Source organism: Mesoplodon densirostris, chromosome 6 (genome assembly GCF_025265405.1).
Source record: "Mesoplodon densirostris isolate mMesDen1 chromosome 6, mMesDen1 primary haplotype, whole genome shotgun sequence".
Lineage (NCBI taxonomy): Eukaryota > Metazoa > Chordata > Mammalia > Artiodactyla > Ziphiidae > Mesoplodon > Mesoplodon densirostris.
The window spans coordinates 25,108,285-25,129,333 of NC_082666.1; the positions used below are offsets into that span (position 1 = coordinate 25,108,285).

General features: G+C 46.3%; 1 protein-coding gene across 2 annotated transcripts in view; it reads right to left on the reverse strand.

Moving 5' to 3' along the window:
* The window catches only part of GABBR2 (gamma-aminobutyric acid type B receptor subunit 2), a 369,607-nt gene that overhangs the window by 3,101 nt on the left and 345,457 nt on the right, over positions 1-21,049 (reverse strand). For both annotated transcript variants that reach the window (XM_060101019.1, XM_060101018.1), the window contains exons 14-18: positions 11,002-11,112; positions 8,503-8,727; positions 6,498-6,680; positions 5,971-6,100; positions 2,074-2,191 (exon numbers count right to left, since the gene is read on the reverse strand). In XM_060101019.1, the coding sequence (XP_059957002.1) occupies positions 2,074-2,191; positions 5,971-6,100; positions 6,498-6,680; positions 8,503-8,727; positions 11,002-11,112 (767 nt within the window). The remainder of the gene's footprint in view (positions 1-2,073; positions 2,192-5,970; positions 6,101-6,497; positions 6,681-8,502; positions 8,728-11,001; positions 11,113-21,049) is intronic.

The following is a 21,049-nucleotide window of genomic DNA, read 5'->3' on the forward strand; positions in this document are numbered from 1 at the left end:
AACCTTCTACCCCCTCTCCCCGAAAACCTTACCCTCTGGTGGCTAGTTTCCCCTAAAACCCTGCTTATGGGCAATCTTCCATGCCTCTGCACATGCTGGTTCCCCGGCCTAGATAGCTCTTACTCTGCTTTCCCATCTGATGACTGCTTTCCCTTTAAGATCCAGTTTAAATGTCATCGTTTTTGTGCTAACCCCCTCAGAGAGGGGGTTCCTTCTCTATGCCCCCAGAACATGGAATTTCTGGTAAATTCCCAGAAAGGCAGCCAGAAAAAAATCTGAGGCCGGGCTGAGTCAGGGGCTGGGTAAACAGGACTGATGGAGGAGCGGAGTGAGAAGGGAGCAGCCTTCTGACTACCTGCTCACCGCCACACCCTTCCGCTTGCCTTCTCATCAGTCCTCATGACCAGCAGGCGGGAGAGTAAATCACCTTATTTGTTGTGACGGCTGCTTTGGCGGATGTGCCCAGGCCACTGCTCCCCTGCTCGGCTGTGTTTCGTGCAGTTTCCCACTGCATCTGGGAAGTTTGCATTCCCTGAACTCTTAGGCCTCCTTGTGTCCCCCAGGCCTGGCCACTCAGGTGGGAAAAACCCCAGACCTTCACAAAACCCAATAGGCAAAAGCAGCACTGCTGTTCCCATTATAAAGATGAGAGAAGGGTACAGAGTTTGTGTAACTGGCTCACAGAAGCAACCAGAACTGGGCAAGGTGTGACTCTTGCTTCTTCTGTTGAACCACAGTGCTTTGTGGGGTGGCAAATCAACTCACAGAGGCTGCCTCAGCCCACCAGTGTGCGCCCTGGGGTGTATGCCTTGGTGGGGTTCTGAGATGGGTGGGGACAGATGCAGTGCTGCCCCCACTCCCTAAGGACCTGCTGGCCAGAAGGGCTTCTCCCAAGAGACCCGTCCCAGGTGCTCATGAGAGATTAGTGTGTTGGAGACTTCATTTGGAAATTAAAGTTGAGCTTGTGTAATGTCATTGGTGTTGGCAGAGTCCAGGAAAATGGGGAGCTGAAGAATGAACTTGACCTGGGAAAGGGTGTTCTGTCTGAGCATCCCGGGCAGGGTGGGCATCTGTTTGTGGTTGTCAGAGCCACACATTCTGCTGTCTGCTGGGATCCTGTTTGCCTTTTCATTAATTCATTGGCAAAAACCTACTCAGTGCTGAAAGCTGTGTTCAGTCCAAGGGACATAGGAAGGACTTAAACCTTACCCTCGAGGTGCTTGCACTGTACTGCAGGGAACTAATAGGTAGACCACTGATGAATGCCATGTAACCATCAGTAATTATACTGGACTGTCAGCTGCGAGGCCCTGGAGCTAATTGGGTTGAGAGGCTACTAGCTCTAAGACTAAATGGCCCCAAATGACACTGCAGTTGGTGATTGGGCTCCCTTTGCTGGTTCCTCTCCCCTTGTCACTTCCCAGGGAACAAGTTTCAGAGTTGACATTTCTAATTGCTGCTTCTAAGCCACTGTAAACTGGGAAGAACTAAAAATTGCCAGTGGGGACAAAGCTACTGGAGATGGACAAAGCTTGCTTAGATGTCACCTCACCAAGTTTGCTCTGACCTCCCTGTGTAAAATTATACTCCCTAACTCCTTCCCTGCTTAGTTTTTCTCCAAAGCACCTATCATTTAACATACTAGGTTTTGCTTTTTTGTTAAGTTATTGTCTTCCCAGATAGAATGTAAACTCCATGAAGGGAAGGGTTTTTGTCTGTTTTCTTCAGTGCTGTGTGCTTGATACACAGTAGGTCTCAGTAAATTGGTGTTAAGTAAATGTATTCATTTTATATGTAACAAAGGCAGAGAACATGGGATTTGATGTTGGAGAGACCCAAGTTCAAATCCTATCATCTCCTGCATTTAGCAACTGGTAAGCTTTGGCAAGTCACCTCCCCTCTTTGAATATTAGTCTTCTTATGTGTAAAATAAGCAGTGTAATTTGACCTGCATCATGAGATTACTGTAGAGTTCAAATAAAGTAATGCATGTGAAAACACGGTGCCCAATGTAAACTCTTGTGTAGGAGGAATGTAGTCTTGGGCAGTAATTGTGAAGGAGAAGGTACTTACTGTTCTGGGGAGTTTATATCTTCTATAGGATCTTTGCATGTTCGAGAGGGCTCTGTCGTGTTCCACTGTAGCTGGGGATTTTGATCGAGGTGGTTTTTTAAAGTGGCCTTTCCCCCATCTGAATGCAAAACAACAATACTGCAATAATTCTGTTAACTTAATTTTTAAAAATCAACAATGCAGTCATTTTTAGGATACTGCCCAAGGAGAGAGAATGCAAAAGAGCCCATCTTCCCTTTGTGTTCTCTGAGCCGCTCTCCTGAGACCAAGGCAGGGAGCCAAGAAGCCCCTGTTCAGGGATGGAAGTGGCGTGCTGGGGATGTGGATGGTGTGCCGTGGGACCCCCCTTTCTCCAAGAAAAAAAGGGAATTGAGTCGGCCAATGTAGGCAACATAACTTAGAAATGAGAGGTTCTAATATGAAGGTCCTTTTCACGGGTGCATTAGGAATATAATGACAAAGAAAAAAAAGAACCGCAAGGTATATTTTCCATAAGATTGCTAAGTCTGAAAAGAATAATAATAGTAAACTGCTGGTGGGAGTATAAACTGGCATAATCTTTCTGGCAGGTACTGTCAATAAGCATCGAACACTATAAAAAAGTATGTCTTTTACCCAGAATTTCCACTTTCAGGAACTATCCCAAAGAAATAATTAAGGATGTTTGTGAAAATATACACAAGATGTTCAAATCCACATTGTTTACAATATCAGAAAGTTGAAACTAACCCTAATTGTCAGGTAATAATGGATTAGTTTCATACTAATATGTACGTATGGGGCCTCCATTCACAGAAATACTGTGTAGCCACAAAACATGACGCTCTCAACCATCTTTGTGCTTCAGAACCACCTGGAGAGAACTAAAGAAATATGAAATATAAAAACATTGCCCCCACCTAAGAGATCTGGATTCATTTGGTTTGGAAAAGAGTATGGGTGTTGGGCTTCCCTGGTGGCACAGTGGTTAAGAATCTGCCTGCCAATGCAGGGGACATGGGTTCAAGCCCTGGTCCAGGAATCCCACACGCCGCAGAGCAGCTAAGCCCGTGCGCCACAACTACCGAGCCTGCGCTCTAGAGCCCTCGAGCCACTACTACTGAAGCCCGCGTGCCTAGAGCCCATGCTCCACAACAAGAGAAGCCACTGCAACGAGAAGCCTGTGCACCACAATGAAGAGTACCCCCACTCGCCGCAACTAGAGAAAGCCCATGCGCAACAACTAAGACCCAACACAGCCAAAAATAAATAAATTTATATTAAAAAAAAAGTATGGGTGTTTTCTTTTTCTGCTGCAGGGTTAGGGTTAGGGCAACCTTATATGTGTGTCATTTTGCATCCATGTGAATACAGTCAATCCTCTTCATTCATAGACTCTGTGTTTATGAACTCGCCTACTTGCTAAAGTTTATTTGTAACCCCAGAGTCAATACTCGTGGTGCTTTCACGGTCATTCAATAACACACACAAAGCATCAAAAATCTGAGTTGCTCTCCCAGCTGAGGTTGAACAAGGCTCTGCCTTCTTGTTTTACCTCTCATAAATAAGTATCCTTATTGTGGTCTATGAAGTACTACGTTTTTCACATTTTTGTGCGTTGTGTTGGTGCTTTTGCTGTTTAAAATGGCTCCCAAGCCTAGTGCTGAAGTGCTATCCATTGTTCTTCTAAGCTGTGATGTGCCAGATGGAGAAAATGTGTGTTAGATGTGTCGTTCAGATATGAGTTACAGTGCTGTTGGCTATGAGTTCAGTGTTAATGAATCAACAATGTATATTAAACAAGGTGTCTTCCAGTAGAAACACACATAAAACAAAATTATGTATTGATCAGTTGATGAAAATGTCCACCTGGGAGAGGCTTACAGGAACCTAACCCTGTGTCTCCCCTAGGAATTCACGGTTCACAGGGACTTTGTAGAACACGATTACCGTGAGTAATGAGAGTTGACTGTATATCCTTAAGATAAATTCCCAAATTGGAGTTGCTGGGTCATAACAATTTCTATTTCAGGCAGCAGTGTTTCGCCACCTGTTGCCTCCCACTCTCAGCAACTTTTTGATCTCTGATCTTTGTTAGTCTTATAGGTAAAAATGGTACTTCAGTGCAAATTAATTTGCATTCCTTTAATTAGGAGGGAGACTGAGCATCTTTTCATAAACATAAGAACCACTTGTATTTCCTTTAATGAGAACTCTCTTTTGCCCATTTTTCTTTTGGTTTGTTGGTCTTTTTCTTATTAGTCTGTATATAGTTATATATACTTTGTATACAATTAGATATAATTTCTTTTTATATAAGGGAATAAGCTTATTACCTGAGATAATATTTTTTGTCTTAGTTTGTTGTTTGATTTTTTGACTGTACTTACGATGGCTTTCACATTGTTAACAAAATTTCTTTTGTATTTAAATTAATCAACTTTTTTTTTATGGTTTCTCTGTTTTGCATCAAACTGAAAAGGTTTCCCTCCTGCTGAGATTACAAAAGAAATTCTCCTATGGTTTCTTCTAGTACATTCATGGTTTTCACTTTTTATATTTAAATCTTTTATCCATCTGGAATTTATTTTTGTGTAAGTTGTGAGGTAAGGATCTAACTTTATTCTTTTCCAGATGGCTACCCATTTATCCCAATGAAATTTATTGAATAATTCATTTTTCTCCACTAATTTGAAATGCCCACCTTTACTAGATACTAAAATAATCAGGAATAATTTTTATTCTTTCAGTTTCCTTGTTACTTATCTGAATCTAGACATTTTTAAACAATCAACATCTAATATAATAAGAATTATATAATAATTCTTTTGTAATAAGAATAAAAGAAACTAAAGATTTTTCATTGATTTAAACAAATTTTATAAAATTAATGAATATATGCTAATGACAAGATGCAAACAGTAGAGAAGTATATAAAATGAAACATAAAAGAATCCCTTCTCACCCACTCTCCACACATATTGTCCCTTTCCCACAGGTGGATACTGTTAACAATCTGGTGTTTGTTCTACCAGACCTTTTAAAAAATGCACTTACACACACACACACATATACACATACATGTGTGTGCATATTGTGTGTATCATAATGCTTGTCTTCATACTGCTTTTCTCATTTAGAGATCTTTCCATATCTGTACAAAGAGATGCACCTCACTTTTTAATAACTATTATATGCCTTGTTTTGCTGTATCAGAATTCATGAAACCACTCCAACTGACGAACATGTAAGTTAATTCCAGCTTTTCTTGCCTACAAGTAGTGTTATGATAAGCACTATGTGTCTACACCTTTGACCCTGTGGGGTTATTTCCAAGGGGAAGCCTCCCACTAGGGGAATTGCTAGTCAAGAGGCTTAACATCAGATATTTGGAGAGTGCCAGACCGACTTCCAAAACATTGCAGGAGAGTGTCCATTTCCATACGCTCTTATCAACACTGGTAATCTTTTTTAAATTTTGCCTAAATGTAGGCAAAAAACGGACTGTGTTATTTCCCAGGTGGTTGGTGGGATCGAACATCATGTCATCTTACTGACCATTCCTTTCCTGTACGTTGATGAGGTGTGTTTGAAACTGTGAAATGTTGGAAGAAGTATGAGTACATTATTCACTAAGAACAATGTGCCCCCAGTCAGAACGCTGGGAATGCTGGCCATGTGGGGTACACATGGAACTGGAGCCCAAGGGACTGAGAAAAAGAAGCCCCGTGCATAGGTGGATCCCCAGGTGGGGCTCCAAACAAACACTGAACTGCGCTCAGAAGACGTGGGTTCCAGATACTCCAGCTTGGCTTGTGTGACTTCAGACCTGCCCCACCTCCCTCTCTGAGCCTCAGTTTCTTCATCTGTAAAATGGACAGCTGGTGTCTCATACCCAGGGGTCCCACCTCCTCTTACCTGTGCTCTCAGTGAAGTTCCCCAGGTTGAGGATGTCATTGAGTTCTTGGTAGTGGTTCTGTTTAATGTAGGTGGTCTTTTCTGGTGTGTCCTGCAGCTGCATGGTGACCTCTTCCAAGTCTTTGTCCAGCTAGAAAACAAAGGCTCCAGCTGAGTCAGATGGCCTGGCCCAGCCCCTGCCCTGGCCCCAGGTGGAAAACTGAGTTTTCCCAACTCACTAGTATAATCACAAATCTTTAAGAACTCCTTTCTTTCTGAGGATGTCTTGAATCGGGCATTGATGGACCCCAGAGCCTGGGCCAGGTGGGTAATAAACTCCTGTCAGATTCTGACAAACCATCTCTGTCTAGTTCGTGTTCCTCCCGGTTCTTGCAGCCATAACGACGGTAGATGGGACTGCACAGCCATGATGTGGGGATGCTCTAGAGGGGACGTGGTGGGGAGTGGCAGCCCGGAAAGTCCCTGCACAGGGCAGAGGGACTCAAATGGGAGGATGGGGCCCTGGCGACCAGTGCTGTGGGAGGTACCTCTGTGATCTTCATTCGCAGGCGATGGTTTTCTGACTGTAGGCCCTCTAGGCGGGACGTGCTTGCTTGGTTCACGCTGGTGACTGAGGTGGAGGTTTTAGAATCTTCTTTCTTCTGATTCTGAGTGAACTGGAATCGTCTGTTCTGAGTTGCTGCGTCTGGGTTTGTTCTCAGAGTGATGAGCTGAAAGGACAAAGGTGGGGCTGAAAAGAGGACCCTGGGGCCCTTCCTCCCATGCCCATCCAGCTGCTTCCAGCGGGTCCTGCGCTGGAGGCAACATGGGGCCCCAGGAACGACACAGGCTGGGAGTCTGGAGCCCTGGGCTCAGACTTGTTTCTGTCCCTCATTTGTGTGTGCCCTTGGGCAGCCCCCTTCCCCTTGCAGAGTCTCGGTTTTCTTCTTTGCCACTAGATGTCTGGTCTCCTGATCCTGATTCCACCCACATCCCAGCTATCCTGCAGAGGCCACCCAGGGCCCCTTAGGCCTAGCTCCACGTAGAAAATAAACAGCTGTAGGTGACAGCTGTGAAGACAATGGGAGGAAAGTGAAGGCTTGTGCTTGTTAGAACCATGGCCACGGCCTCTGTCCACCAGGACCTATGGTTCAGAGGTGAGGGGCAGGGATGGAGGAAGGATCTTTACCAGGCCAGAGGCATCCAGGGCAGAGTGCTCACCACGGTGCTCTGGGCCTGGGCTGGAGTCTGTGGAGGGTCTGGAAGGATGGTGAGGGTAAAGGAAGTCCAGGGGGAAGAAATGGCATATGCAAATGCAGGGAGGCCTAGGGCTCAGGGCACTTATAGAGAAGGGCAGTTGAATGGTGGACAGAGTTCTCTGGGGGAGACAAGGAGATCCAGTGGTCGTGAAAGCCAGCCCAGCGTCGGGGACTTGATCCTGGAGCCAGGAAGGCAATGAGGAGCTATGAAGGGTGACAAAGCAGAGTGTCCCCGTCAGAGCTGGGCTTAGAATCATCTGGCATCTTTTACAGGGTGGAGAGGAAGTCAGAATGCAGGCAGAGAAGCTGTGGTGTGAGCCTGGAGCCTGGGAAAGTGTTGACAACTAAAGGAGGGAGTGTATGCCAGAGGTGTTCTAGAGCAGAACTGACACTGCTTAGGGACTGACTGGGCGCCCAGGAGGCTGGAGGAGCCATGGGACCCCCAGCGATCTCTCCTCTCTCCTTTCTCTAAGGCAGACACTCCCTAACTTGGGTCAGTGACTTCTCAACTACCTCTGTTTCCTGCTGCTTCTTTTACTCTTGAGACCCACCAAGGTCAGGTTTTCCTCTACATGGATCAGCCTACTGCAGGGGTCAAGGCCTCTGATTCACCTGCCCACTGCTGGGTGGATAATGTTTGGAAAATATCTCTCAGGTCAGCCCTTCAGACGAATGAAAAACATAAGTGGTTGTTAAAGATGGTTATTCCTTTTGACCCACTAATACTACTTCTGTGACTCTACCTTAAGGGAATAATCGGAAACAAGGAAAATGTATTATGTAGAAAAAAAAGTTCATTTATAATATAAAAAATCTGGAAACAACTGTAATGCTCACCAGCAAGGGATCAAGTGGTTGAGTAAATTATGGAACATCCCCTCAACAATGGTTATGAATGTGGGAAGATACAAAGGGCAAAAGTTAAGTTAAAAAGGCAGATTGCAAAATGTGCTATAATTACAGCTATATCTGAAAAAGCATCAGTGCCCTAAACCATTAAAAAAGAGGCTGGAAGGAAACACATCAAAAATATTAACAGTAAAAAACCAAACCAAAACATTAACAGTGATTATTTTCGAGTGGCAGGACTATGTGAGATTTCTGAAAAATCTGTTTTTTTTGCTTTTCTGCATTTTCCAAACTTTCTGTGATATGAATTGTGTTCATCATTTAAAAAAAAAAGTGTATAAAACTTGTAGAAAGTGAGAGAAACACAGCAATGCCCTTGTGATGGAGTCAGAGGCCAGACGCCAGGGTGGTGAGGGTGGGGGGATTGCTTGCACCTGCCCCGTACCTTTGGCACAAACACCAGGCAGAGGGTGATGGTGCTGCAGAAGATGATGACCAGGGCCACGATGCAGAACTGTACGTTAGGCTGGTCCCGGGTCAGGAAGGAGACGGCAGCCCCGATGATGCACATGATCCCCACGTTGTAGACGCTCATCCCAATGTACTTGCTGTCATTGAGGGCGGGGATGCTGACGTTTCGGGTCTCCCAGGCTAAGAAACAACCGAACAACTGGAACGGTGAACAGAAAAGGGAGACGGTCATTACCAGATGGCGGCATACACTCCTGCTCTGAGAAGCTACTGAACTGAGGGTTATTCTGTTACTCCCCGCTACTCTGAAGTGGGGGCTTGGTGGGAGGGAGGCTGGGGGTTTGCTGCTGGCTAGGTCTTCTGGATAATCTGTCTCCACAATCTGTCTCCACTTGTGGCCCTGGGTTGAGTCCTCCCAAAGAAATGCAGACTGGGGTGTTAACACTGTCTGGTCCTCCTTCACCTCCACCACTGGTTCACACACAGACCCACAGGAGGCCACAGTGGGAAAGAACTTCAGACACAGTCTCAACCACATGCCCTCCCTCTACAGAGAACCTGAAGGCCCAGAAGAGAGGAAGGGGCTTGCCCAAGGCCACAGAGCAATATGGTGGCAACAGTCGACTGTGTCTCTAGAAGTTAAGGCTAGTCTTTTTTCTGTTAAACCAGGCAGAGCCCCTGTGTCTGGGACCTCCAATGCACAGAGCCACCCAGAGTAGAGAGACTACATTTCCTAGCCGTCCTTGAAGCTAGGTGTGGCATATGACTGGGTTCTAGACAATGCCACGTAGGTGGAAGTGGTGTGTACAAGTTCTGGGAAGTGTCTTTAGAGGAGAAGGCTGTTCCTCTTCCACGTTCCTAGCAGATGGAGTGGAATGTGATGGCTGGAGCTTGAGCAGCCATCTTAGACCATAAAGTCATCTTAGACCATGATGTGGAAGCTGTATGATGAAGATGAGGAGGACAAGATGCAAGGAGCTCAGATTCTAGTAGCCTCCACACCAGCCCTTTTGCTTCCCTGAGAAGGCAATTATCTTTTTAAAAAACTACTGTTATTGTGGGTTTTCTGTCACTTGCAGCTCTACTCCTAACCAATACATTTCCAACAGAAATGAATAGGGTGGAAGTCAAATGTGATGTAAAGTAGGGTGTTGAGGGTTTAGCTATCATGTGTTGTCTGAGGGGAGGGCAGGCTGCAGAGAAAGTGCAGATGGAATGCTGGGTAGAATGGTGGTGTGGGCAGGAGGGAGAGCTGACCACAGCTGCTGACTGCTGCAGGAGCTTCGGCTATGGTCCAGCCCCTCCAGGAGGCTGTCCTACAAAGGCTTCCTTTCCCTCTGGCCTTATCTCTGAAGTCTGGGGCATCCAACACCTGCACGAACCATGTAACATCATCCCAAGGGCCTACACTATCTCACAGGGCTTCTGTCCAGATGAAATGAGAGGATGGATGTGAAAGCATTTTGTAAACTGTTATATCCATTATAAGAGTAAGTTAATAATTATTTTGTAATTGGTATTTTTTACAACCATAGTTGTTTTTCTCTCCTTTAAGTGTGTTATCTCACAGACTGATTTATTATTTTTTCTAATTCCAGTTAAAATAGGAACCAGAAGCCCAGGAAGCAGATACTGAGTGAGGGATGGAAACCACGCTGTTGAAAGCTTGCTTCGTGCTGGTTCCTTTGTGTGTGGTGCCTTCAATCCCACAGCTGGGTGTGGCTTTCCACATCCTGGAGGGAAAGAAGCAGAGGCTAGGCAAGGCCAAATGGCCTGCCTGGGGTCCCTTGGCGATGTGCGTCAGGGCTGGATGGGTGATCCAGACGCCTGCTCTCTCACAGGGGCTCTGTGTGCCTCCTCTCTGCCACAGAGGCCGATCGCGGCTTCACTTCACTGTGGAAGGATCTGAGGAGGGTGCAGGTGCAGGCATGGTTTGCACAGGATGTGGAGAGAAGATTCAAGGGTCAACCCAGAATAAGGTCGGAGGGACTGCCCTTTCAAGTCCTTCATAACTTTGAAATTCCACAGTTGTGTGAGGTGGGCTTGGTATGTGATCTTTGTATAACAGATGAATGGAGTGGAAAGAGTATTGGGTTTGGAAGTTGGAGGTTACCAGGCGGCCTTTGGCAAATCATTTAACTTGTCTGAGCCTGATTTCCCCCATCTCCAAATGGAGATGACTCCACTCATCTCCCACAGGATGTGAATGTGTGCTGGGTACCAACAGACTGCTGTCAGGGAGCAGGACAGTGGCAGCTGGGAGGCACACTCACAGTGAAATGGGGACATTATTTGTACCTATTTCATGTGATTGTTGTGGGATTGAAATGACACGTGCCAGGCACCGAGACTGGAAAAGAGCAAGTGCTTAGTCCTGGGGGCTCTGTTTATTTTTATGTTGACGGAGGCGCTTAGGAGAGAGAGCTCTGACCGAGAAGCATTTCCCCCACTCTGCCTCCCGCTCTGCACCTACCATGAGAAGCCCCTTATAGGCATAGACGATGCCAAGCCAGATGGTCATGTGGGTGTTCTCACAGTGCTCTAGGAGAGGGCGGATGGAGATGTCCCGTCCTGCCGGGTCCGGCTGTGCGAAGAGAAAACAGAAACCCGGGGATGGCACTGGGCACCCTCCCAGCAGCCAGGTCCCTGTTTCATAGCCCTTTTCCCTCCCATGAGCCACAGCCAGTGCTATCATCCAGGAGGCCTTTTGGACCCCATCTCTGTGTTCCATGGGACTCAGGCCTCAACCAGCGTTGACTGCCTTCTGTTTGTTGGTCGTGATTCAGCTCTGACCTTCCGTTATCTGAGTTCTTCATGCATTTCCAGCTTGAGTCAGAGCTCAGGAGTAGGGACTGGGTCACTTCTGTGCCCCTAGTACCTAGCACAAGACCTGGCCCAGAGCAGGCATCTTTCTATAACATTTGTTAAAAGAGTAAGGGTGAGAATGAAGCACAAAGTTAGGTGTGGAGGCCTTCTCTGGAATTAACTCAGGTAGTTGGGAGATAGTATCTACTGGCTAGACCAAGCACGGGGCCTGCCAAACCCCTTTAAGGAAGGAGATCTTCTTGCCCACCACCTCCATGGAGGGAGCAGTGGTGGCAGCTGTGTTATGTACCACATGATGCACTCTGGGCCGGAACTGATTGGACAGGGGGTGGGCACCTGACCTCAGGTAGGCAATCCGAGGCTCGTCAGGGACCTATGAGGTTTCCTAGTGCAAAGTGCTCTGCCCAGAGAGGGGTGGTGGAGAGGATCCAACCCAAGCACCGTTCTCTCTCTCAGGAATTTGAACTGAGAAACTCCAGGAGGCAATCAGCCAGATGGTGGCAAGAGGAGAAAAAGACAACAAGGGAGTGAAAAAATATATACTGTAGGTATATTTTTTTAATGAACTATTTGAGAGTAAGTTGCAGACATCCTGGCCCTTCTTCACCCCTAAATATCTAGCATGTTTTTCCTAAGAACAGGATATTCTCTTATATAACCACATATACCTACCAAATTCAGGAAATTTAACATTGATACAGTATTATATTATCTACTACACTACCTATTTTTTAATGTTGCTAATTGGCCCAATAATGTCCTTTAAGGACCCAATCCAGGACCATGTGTTGCATTTACTTATCATGTCTGTAGTCAGCCTTGGAATCAGCCCTTCCTCCTTCAATCTCAAGACCTCAGCAAGCCCAGAAATAAACCCACACATCTACAGTCAATTAATCTTTGACAAAGGAGGCAAAAATATAAAGTGGGAAAAAGTCTCTTCAGCAAGTGGTGCTGTGAAAGTTGGACAGCCACATGTAAATCAATAAAGTTAGAACACACCCTCACACCATGCACACACAAAAAACTCAAAATGGCTTAAGATTTAAACGTTAGACATGACACCATAAACCTCCTAGAAGAGAACACAGACAAAACATTCTCTGACATAAATCATACCAGTTGTTTTCTTAGGTCAGTCTCCCAAAGCAGTAGAAATAAAAATAAACAAATGGGACCTAATTAAACTCAAAAGCTTTTGCATAGCAAAGGAAACCATTAAAAAAACGAAAAGAGGGATTTCCCTGGTGGTGCAGTGGTTAAGAATCCACCTGCCAATGCAGGGGACATGGGTTCGAGCCCTGGTCTGGGAAGATCCCACATGCTGTGGAACAACTAAGCCCGTGCGCCACAACTACTGAGCCTGCACTCTAGAGCTGGTGAGCCACAACTACTGAAGCCCGCGCTCCTAGAGCCCACGCTCTGCAACAAGAGAAGCCACTGCAATGAGAGGCCCATGCGCCGCAACAAGAGTACCCCTGCTTGCCGCAACTAGAGAAAGCCTGTGCGCAGCAATGAAGACCCAATGGAGCCAAAAATAAATAAATTAATTAATTTTAAAAAACACAACAAACAAAAAACCCCTGAAAAGACAGGGACTTCTGTGGTGGTCCAGTGGTTAAGACTCCGTGCTTCCACTGCAAGGGATGTGGGTTCAATCCCTGGTCAGAGAACCAAGATCCTGCATGCTGCTGGGTGGGGATGGGGGTACCAAAAAGACAACCTATGGACTGGGAGAAGGTGTTTGCAAATGATGTGACCGACAAGGGCTTAATCTCCAAAATATACAAACAGCTCATACAACTCAACAACAACAAAAAACCTATCCAAAAATGGGCAGAAGACCTAAACAGACACTTAACCAAAGAAAACATACAGATGGCCAATAGGCACGTGAAAAGATGCTCAACATCACTAATTATTAGAGAAATGCAAATCAAAACTACAGTGAGGTACCACCTCACACCGATCAGAATGGCCATCACTAAAATGTCTAGGGGCTTCCCTGGTGGCGCAGTGGTTAAGAATCTGCCTGCCAATGCAGGGAACACGGGTTTGAGCCCTGGTCCGGGAAGATCCCACATGCCTCAGAGCAACTAAGCCCGTACGCCTAGAGCCTGTGCTCTGCAACAAGAGAAGCCACTGCAACGAGAAGCCTGCGCGCCGCAACAATGCATAGCTCCCACTCACTGCAACTAGAGAAAGCCCACGTGCAGCAACGAAGACCCAAGGCAGCCAAAGATTAAAAAAAAAAGTCTACAAATAACACATGCTGGAGAGGGTGTGGAGAAAAGCGAACCCTCCTACACTGCTTGTGGCAATGTCGGTTGGTGCAGCCACTATGGAAAAGAGTATGGAGGTTCCTCAGAAAACTATAACTAGAATTACCATATGATCCAGCAGTCCCACTCCTCGGCATATACCCAGACAAAACTATAATTCAGAAAGACACATGCACCCCTATGTTCATAGAAGCACTATTTACAATAGGCAAAACATGGAAACATCCTAAATGTCCATCGACAGATGAATGGATAAAGATGTGGTACATATATACAATGGAATACTACTCAGCCATAAAAAAGAACGAAATAGTGCCATTTGCAGCAACATGGATGCAACTAGAGATTATCATACTAAGTGAAGACAGAAAGGGAAAGACAAATACCACATGATATCACTTATATGTGGGATCTAAAATATGACACAAATGAACATCTATGAAACAGAAACAGACACACAGACAGAGATCAGACTTGGGGTTGCCAAGGGGAAGGGAGGGAGGGAGAGGGATGGACTAGGAGTTTGGGGTTGGTAGATGCAAACTATGACATTTAGAATGGATAAGAACAAGGTCCTACTGTATAGCACAAGGAACTATATCCAATCTCCTGGGATAAACCACAATGGAAAAGAATATGAAAAAGAATGCATGTGTATGTGTGTGTAACTAAGTCACTTTGCTGCACAGCAGAGATGGGCATAACATGGTAAATCAACTACACTTCAATAAAAAAAAAAAGACCTCAGCCTACTTCAGTCTGTTATGTCATTGATATTTCAGGTGATTTATTTTGTAGAATGTCCTTCAGTTTGGGTTTGTCTGAATGTGTTTTCATCATTGAATTCAGGTTATGTATTCTTGGCAGGAATTCTGTGTAAGTGATGTTCTCACCTTCTCAGTGTTTCACATCAGGGGCATTTGATGGTACTTTGTCCCATTATTGGTGATGTTTTTGATCATCTGGTTGAGGTGATGTCAGCCAGATCTCTCCACTTCAAAGGTACCATTTCCCTCTTGTAATTAATAAATAATCTGTGGGAGATACTTTGAGACTGTGGGTATCCTGTTCCCCCACAAACATTAACTCAGTGGTTGCAGCTTCCATTGATGATTCCTATCTGAGTCATATTACTTTGGTGGCTGCAAAATGGTGATTTTCTAACTCTAACATTCCATTTAAATACTTGGCAATATATTGTAACCAAGATCTTTCCTCCCACTCATTTATGTATATCAGTATAGACTTATGGGATCCTTTTAGATTCCGTGTCTTATAATCCATTACTACTATTATTCATTTTGTTCAAAATTTTCCAGATCTGGCTAGTAGGAAACCCCTTCATGCTGTCTTCTGTGTTTTTTCAACATGTCCCCATAATTTTTTTGAGCACTTTTCTACTTGGCACAAGAGGTTCCAGGCTCTCTTTGTATTTTCCTTGCTCTAGTTTTGGAATCATCCATTTCTCTGAGGAGTCCTGGTTCTTTGTAGCAGAGAACAGTATTTAGAAACCGAGATCTGGGCACTGATGTGCTCACTGTTCCTAGGGTATCATTACTTCTAGGCCCCTTTACCTATCTATCTACCCATCCATCTACCATCATTCTATCTCTTTATCATCTATCTATAGATACAAGTAAAATCCAACACCACAGTGTTCTTGCTTGCTCTCCCCCATTCCATATTTGCATCTGTATTCTCTTACAGTGAGATCCCTGGTTTCTGACAACATCACTCATTTTCTCAATTCTATAATAGACACAAAATAGTTTCAAAATTGCTACATCCATACACTACCAACAACAAATTTACTAAGTTGAAGATGTCCTTGCAAATCTGTCTTTAGCACAGATCCCACTGAGGGTATCTCATCAAAGAACTATGTTCTGGATGTTGCCTCTTAAGACCCAGGGTAAAGCCACACTCCTGAGGGTAAGGGGTAGGCATGCCCAGGGTCAGTCACTAGGAAGAAGGGGCACATTGGTAGGATCCAGGGATGTGAAAGGCAGGCCTTAAGCACATGGGGGATGGAAACCCTATTTCTCTTAGCCCTGCTCACTAGGCCTGACCTTCAAGGCATGCCATTGCCTGGGCACCTGTGAGTTGGGGAAAGATGGTGCTCCCATATGGATACAGGAGGAGCTGGGAGGGGTGGAGCCGGAGGGCTCAGGCCATTTTATAACTAGATCATCCAGTTGCATGCTCTCTCAGGCTTGATTTCCCTTTCTTTGTCCCAAGCCACAGAAAGCCTTAGGTTAGCCTCTTTGGTTCCATGATCGTTGAGTACACACACAGGCTGGAGTGCTACAGGGCCCTGTGCAGTGGTGGCAGTGGGTACGTGTGAGAGACACCCCAGGGAAAGGTGATCCCCAGGAACCATAGTCAGAGTTGCCAGGGCTAGAGATTTCCCCTCCACCGCTACTGACCCATGAGCTGAGCTGGATTTTAAGAGTGGTGGGGGTTTCCTGATGTCCTTTCATTGTGTAATTGAGGAGACTGAGAAAGGACTTGGTCCCAAGGTCAACAGTGACTTAGTGGCGTAACTTGGTTTTCTCCAATGTCTGACAACTAAGCAGACTTCAGAACTCAGTAGCACAGGCCCATTACGGCCATGTGCGAACAGCAAACCCATTAATGATGATAGTGTCTGTTGTTCTACAATGAGAGGCAGTCATTTATGATGAACTAAGTCTTAGATTCTCTCTGTAGAGAGGACTGATTCTGTCATACCCCATTGTTCAATGTAATGAAAACTCTGTTCATGGGAAGCTAACAATGATTGCCTGGCTTATATACCTCCAGTGACAGAGTCCCCTCCCTCCCACTCTTGGTGAGATGGTTGCACAGTTTTTCTTTTATTGAACCAGAACCTCCTCTTACACGTCCACCATTGATCCCCATCTTTCCTCCGGGGCTCCTCAGAGTGGTGTCAAATTCTCTCCTAAAGTCCGCACACTCTTCCTCATGAGGGGACGATCTGCAGTGAAGGTACATATCACCTCCCCCACAAGTCGACCTGGTCCTCCTGAACTGCTCGAGTTTACTATTGATCTGAAAACCTAGAATTGAGCTCAACACTTCAGGTGGTACTAAGCACCCTTGCTCCAGATCTCCTTGCCTTTCTAAATAACTACCTTTCATTGGTGATTCATATGCTCCTTACGGTTGATTAAGACCCCACAGGTGGTTTTCGTGGAACTGCTGCTAGCTCTGCCTTCTCGCTTCTGCAGCTGACGTTCCAGCCTGGTTCCCTTTTACCTCGTCCGTAGCCCCCTCCTCCTCACGCCCTCCATCCTGGTCTGCTCTGACCTCTTCGAATCCTGAAATCCCAATCCTTACATCTGGTCTTTCAGTACCACATTTATCTCATTAAGCTTAAGGTGGAAGGGCAGCAAAAAAACAAGGGCCTGCCCAGAGTTCAGAGAAGTCACGATCCCAAGGGTGAGCAGAGACGCTTCTACTCCATCTCCCAGTACACAGGCCCTGAGCCGGAAATAAGCCATAAAAACCTCCCAGTCATCAACGTCACTTTCACACAGCCCTGGACACAGATCAGAGTGGCAGTGATTCGGGTGGTTTTATGAGTGATCAAGTTTGTGTACTCATGAGGCTGGGGGATGGGGAGTCTGAATAAAGTCACATAAGCCCTGCATTGAATCTCAAAGCAAACTGTAAGAGCCATACCTTTTCTTGTATGATCCATTGTGCCTGGGACTGGAGTTCAGAGTGCTCTGAGCAGTCACACACATGGGAGAGATGCCTGACCACGCAACGGGAGAGGGCAGGGAACCTGAGCCCTTACTTGGTGTCGTTGTCGTGCACCAGAGCACCACTAGAGGGCACCAAAGAACCGTGTGGAGGGTCCACCCGGCAGCTGTGGATCACCCTCTGCTGGGGACACAGCTGCTTCTGTGGCTCGGTGGGGCTGCAAGTGTCAAAGCCGTCAGCAGCATTCTGTGCTACTCTAGAAGGCACTCACTGGCCTTAAATGAGGCCAGACTTCAGGCACCTTGGAGGACCACCACCCCGCCCCCTCCTCCCAGGGCAGCAGGTGAAGCAGAGTAGGGGGAAGCATGGGGAGCTGCTGGGGAAGGAGGGGCCAGAGGGCCCAGGCTGTACCTGGCCGTGGCACTCCCCCTGTTCCCAGTGTGGGCTGGCCACACAGCCTGGCGCCAGGGAGCACAGGGCACTGACCCCTGCAGATGCCACTCCGGGATGTGACGTCAGGGCCTGAGCCAGGATTTTAGGCCCAGTTCTCTGTGCACTTATGGACTACAGCATTTCCACTGGCCTAAGAATGTTTCCCTTGCCCTGGATAACTGGCTTACAAGAACTTTCAGCTTGCTTTTTTCTCTTCTTTATTTTCCTTCCTTATTTGTTGCTCACTTGGGCAGTTACCTAAGTAATCATTCATTCATTGATTCATTCCATAACTATCAAGCACTACCATCTGCCAGGTACTGTTCTGGGCATGGGGAAGGCAGCAATAACCAGGGCTGACAAGAGCCCTGTCCTCATGGGTCTTCCATCCTAGTAAGATCAGGACGGCTCCATGAGAGATGACCTCAGAGGGGGAATGGGCTGGCCTCAGCAAATAACAGCCACCCTAAGAACACCAAGAGCTGCCTTGTCATGAGTGACAATAATGTGCTAGTTGCAAAGCTGTGAGCTCTACACACGTTATCTTGTTGAAGCCTCATAAGAATCTAACAAGGTTGGACTTCCCTGGCGGCACAGTGGTTAAGAATCCGCCTGCCAGTGCAGGTGACACGGGTTCAAGCCCTGGTGCAGGAAGATCCCACATGCCGTGGAGCAACTAGGCCCATGCGTCACAACTACTGAGCCTGCGCTCTACAGCCTGAGAGCCACAACTACTGAGCCCACGTGTTGCAACTACTGAAGCCTGCACGCCTAGAGCCCATGCTTCACAATTAGGGAAGCCACCACAATGGGAAGCCTGCACACCGCGACGAAGAGTAGCCCCCGCTCGCCGCAACTAGAGAAAGCCTGCATGCAGCAACGAAGCCCCAATGCAGCCAAAAATGAGAAAAAAAAAAGAATCAAGGTCTTAACCTCATTTTACAGATGAGGAAACTGAGGCACAGAGAAGTTAAGTAACTTGCCCTAAATCTCCAGCTAGCATCAGAGCTGAGATTCGTTTGATTCCCAAACCAATGTTCATTCCTTCCTCACCACATGCATCCCCCAACCTGCCCTGCTTCATATTCCAAGGAGACAGTGGGTATAATACCTGCTCTGTAAATTGTGAGGTGCTGCTCATGGGAGGAATGACTTAATTGCTAAACAGTCAATAGAGGCCTCCCTGAAGCCCCCGGAGCTCTGCAAAGGCTATCCTTTGGTGCTGCATGAAATCAAGCTGTCTGCAATGGCCGGAGGCTGCAAGTACTCACACCTGACTCCTGGTCTAGCTGCTGCTCAGCAAGAGGCAGGCAGACGCTGCCCGGGAAAGCCTCCCCAATCTGTGCAGCAAAAGGGGAGCAGCTGGCCTGAGAGCCCCTCTGCATGATGCAACTACTCAGAGTGTAGGTCAGTGGCCCCTGCAAACATCCGGCTTTGTCAGGCTCCACAAATGGACCAGCAAGGGTCCGGGCATGGCTTGAAACATTGAGGCCTGAAAGGTCAAAGGGCTGGGTCCTGTTATAGACTTACTGGGTGACCTTGGGCAAGTTCTCGCCCTTTTGTTGACTTCAGTTTCCCATCTGCAAATGAGCCTATGAGTTAATTTACAGTATAGTTAATGTAAGCCTGAATAACTGAGGGATGACTGTATTTGTCTTACATTTCACGACTGTATTTGTCCTACATTCACTCATTCAGAATCCACGTGATCAGTATTTCTCATGTGCCTGCTGTGTGCTGTGCACTGTGCTTGATGCTGGGGTCCGGGTGTATAAGACCCGTAGGATGCCTGTCTTCTTGGAGCGTGCATTCCAGTGGAGGGCACGGGAGGTTGACAAACCATACGGCACAGCTACGGGTAGAGGGGTGATAAGTGTCCCTAAAGAGAACAACAAGGCACTCTGAGGGCCACTAGCCAGAGGACCTACTTCAGATCAGGTAGTCTGGGAAGGCTCTTCTGACGTGGTGACATTTAGTCTGGGACCTGAATGGTGGGAAGATAAGCCATGTGAAAACCTCGGGGGAGACCATTCCTAGGAGAGGGAACAGCAAGCAGGCAGGACCTGAAATGGCAAGGACTTCGGCATATTTTAGGAACCAAAAGGAGGCCAGTGTGGCTGGAGTGCAGTAAGTGAGGGGCCAGCACTGCTCCTCACTCCATCATATGCACACAGACTACCTAGGGGGCTTGTTAAAATGCAGATGGGTCAGTAGGTCTGGGTGGGCCCCGGGATGCTGTATTTGTAAGCAGCTCCTAGGGAATGCTTGATGCTGCTGGTCCACGGACTGCCCTTTGGACAGCAAGGCCTTAAAGGATCTTAAGCAATAGGATGACATTTGGTCCTCAGCTTAGCAGATCTCTGGTTAAGAATGCAGACTCCTTGAAAAGGGAACCCTCCTACACTGTTGGTGGGAATGTAAGTTGGTGCAGCCACTGTGGAAGACAGTATGGGGGTTCCTCAGAAAACTAAAAATAGAATTACTATATGATCCAGCAATCCCACTCCTGGGCATATATATACCTGGATAAAACTATAATTCAAAAAGAAACATGCATCCCTATGTCCATAGCAGCACTATTCAAGTAGCCAAAACAAGGAAACAACCTAAATGTCCACCAACAGATGAATGGGTAAAGAAGATGTGGTACATATATACAATGGAATACTACTCAGCCATAAAAAAGAATGAAATAATGCCATTTGCAGCAACATGGATGCAACTAGAGATCATCATACCAAATGAAGTAAGTCAGAAAGACAGATACCATATAATATCGCTTATATGTAGAATCTAAAATATGGCAGAAATGAACCTATCTATAAAACAAAAACAGACTCAGACATAGAGAACAGACTGGTGGTTGCCTAGGGGGTGGGGGAGGGATGGAGTGGGAGGTTGGGGTCAGCAGATGTGAGCTTTCATGTATAGGATGGATAAAGTACAAGGTCCTACCATATAGCACAAAGAACTCTATTCAATATCCTATGATAAACCATAATGGAAAAGGATATTTAAAAAAAAGAATGTATATATACGTATAACTGACTCACTTTGCTGTAGAGCAGTAATTAACACAAAATTGTAAATCAACTATACTTCAATAAATAAAAAAGATAGAATGTAGACTCCTTTTGTCATTCGCACGCCTCTGACACAGAGTGACAGCTAAACACAAGGACAGACTTGACACAGCGTGTCTGTATGTTCAGACCCTGAGTGGGGAGGGTGAGGAGTCCGGTGGTGGGCATGAAGGGTGCCACGAGCTTCCCC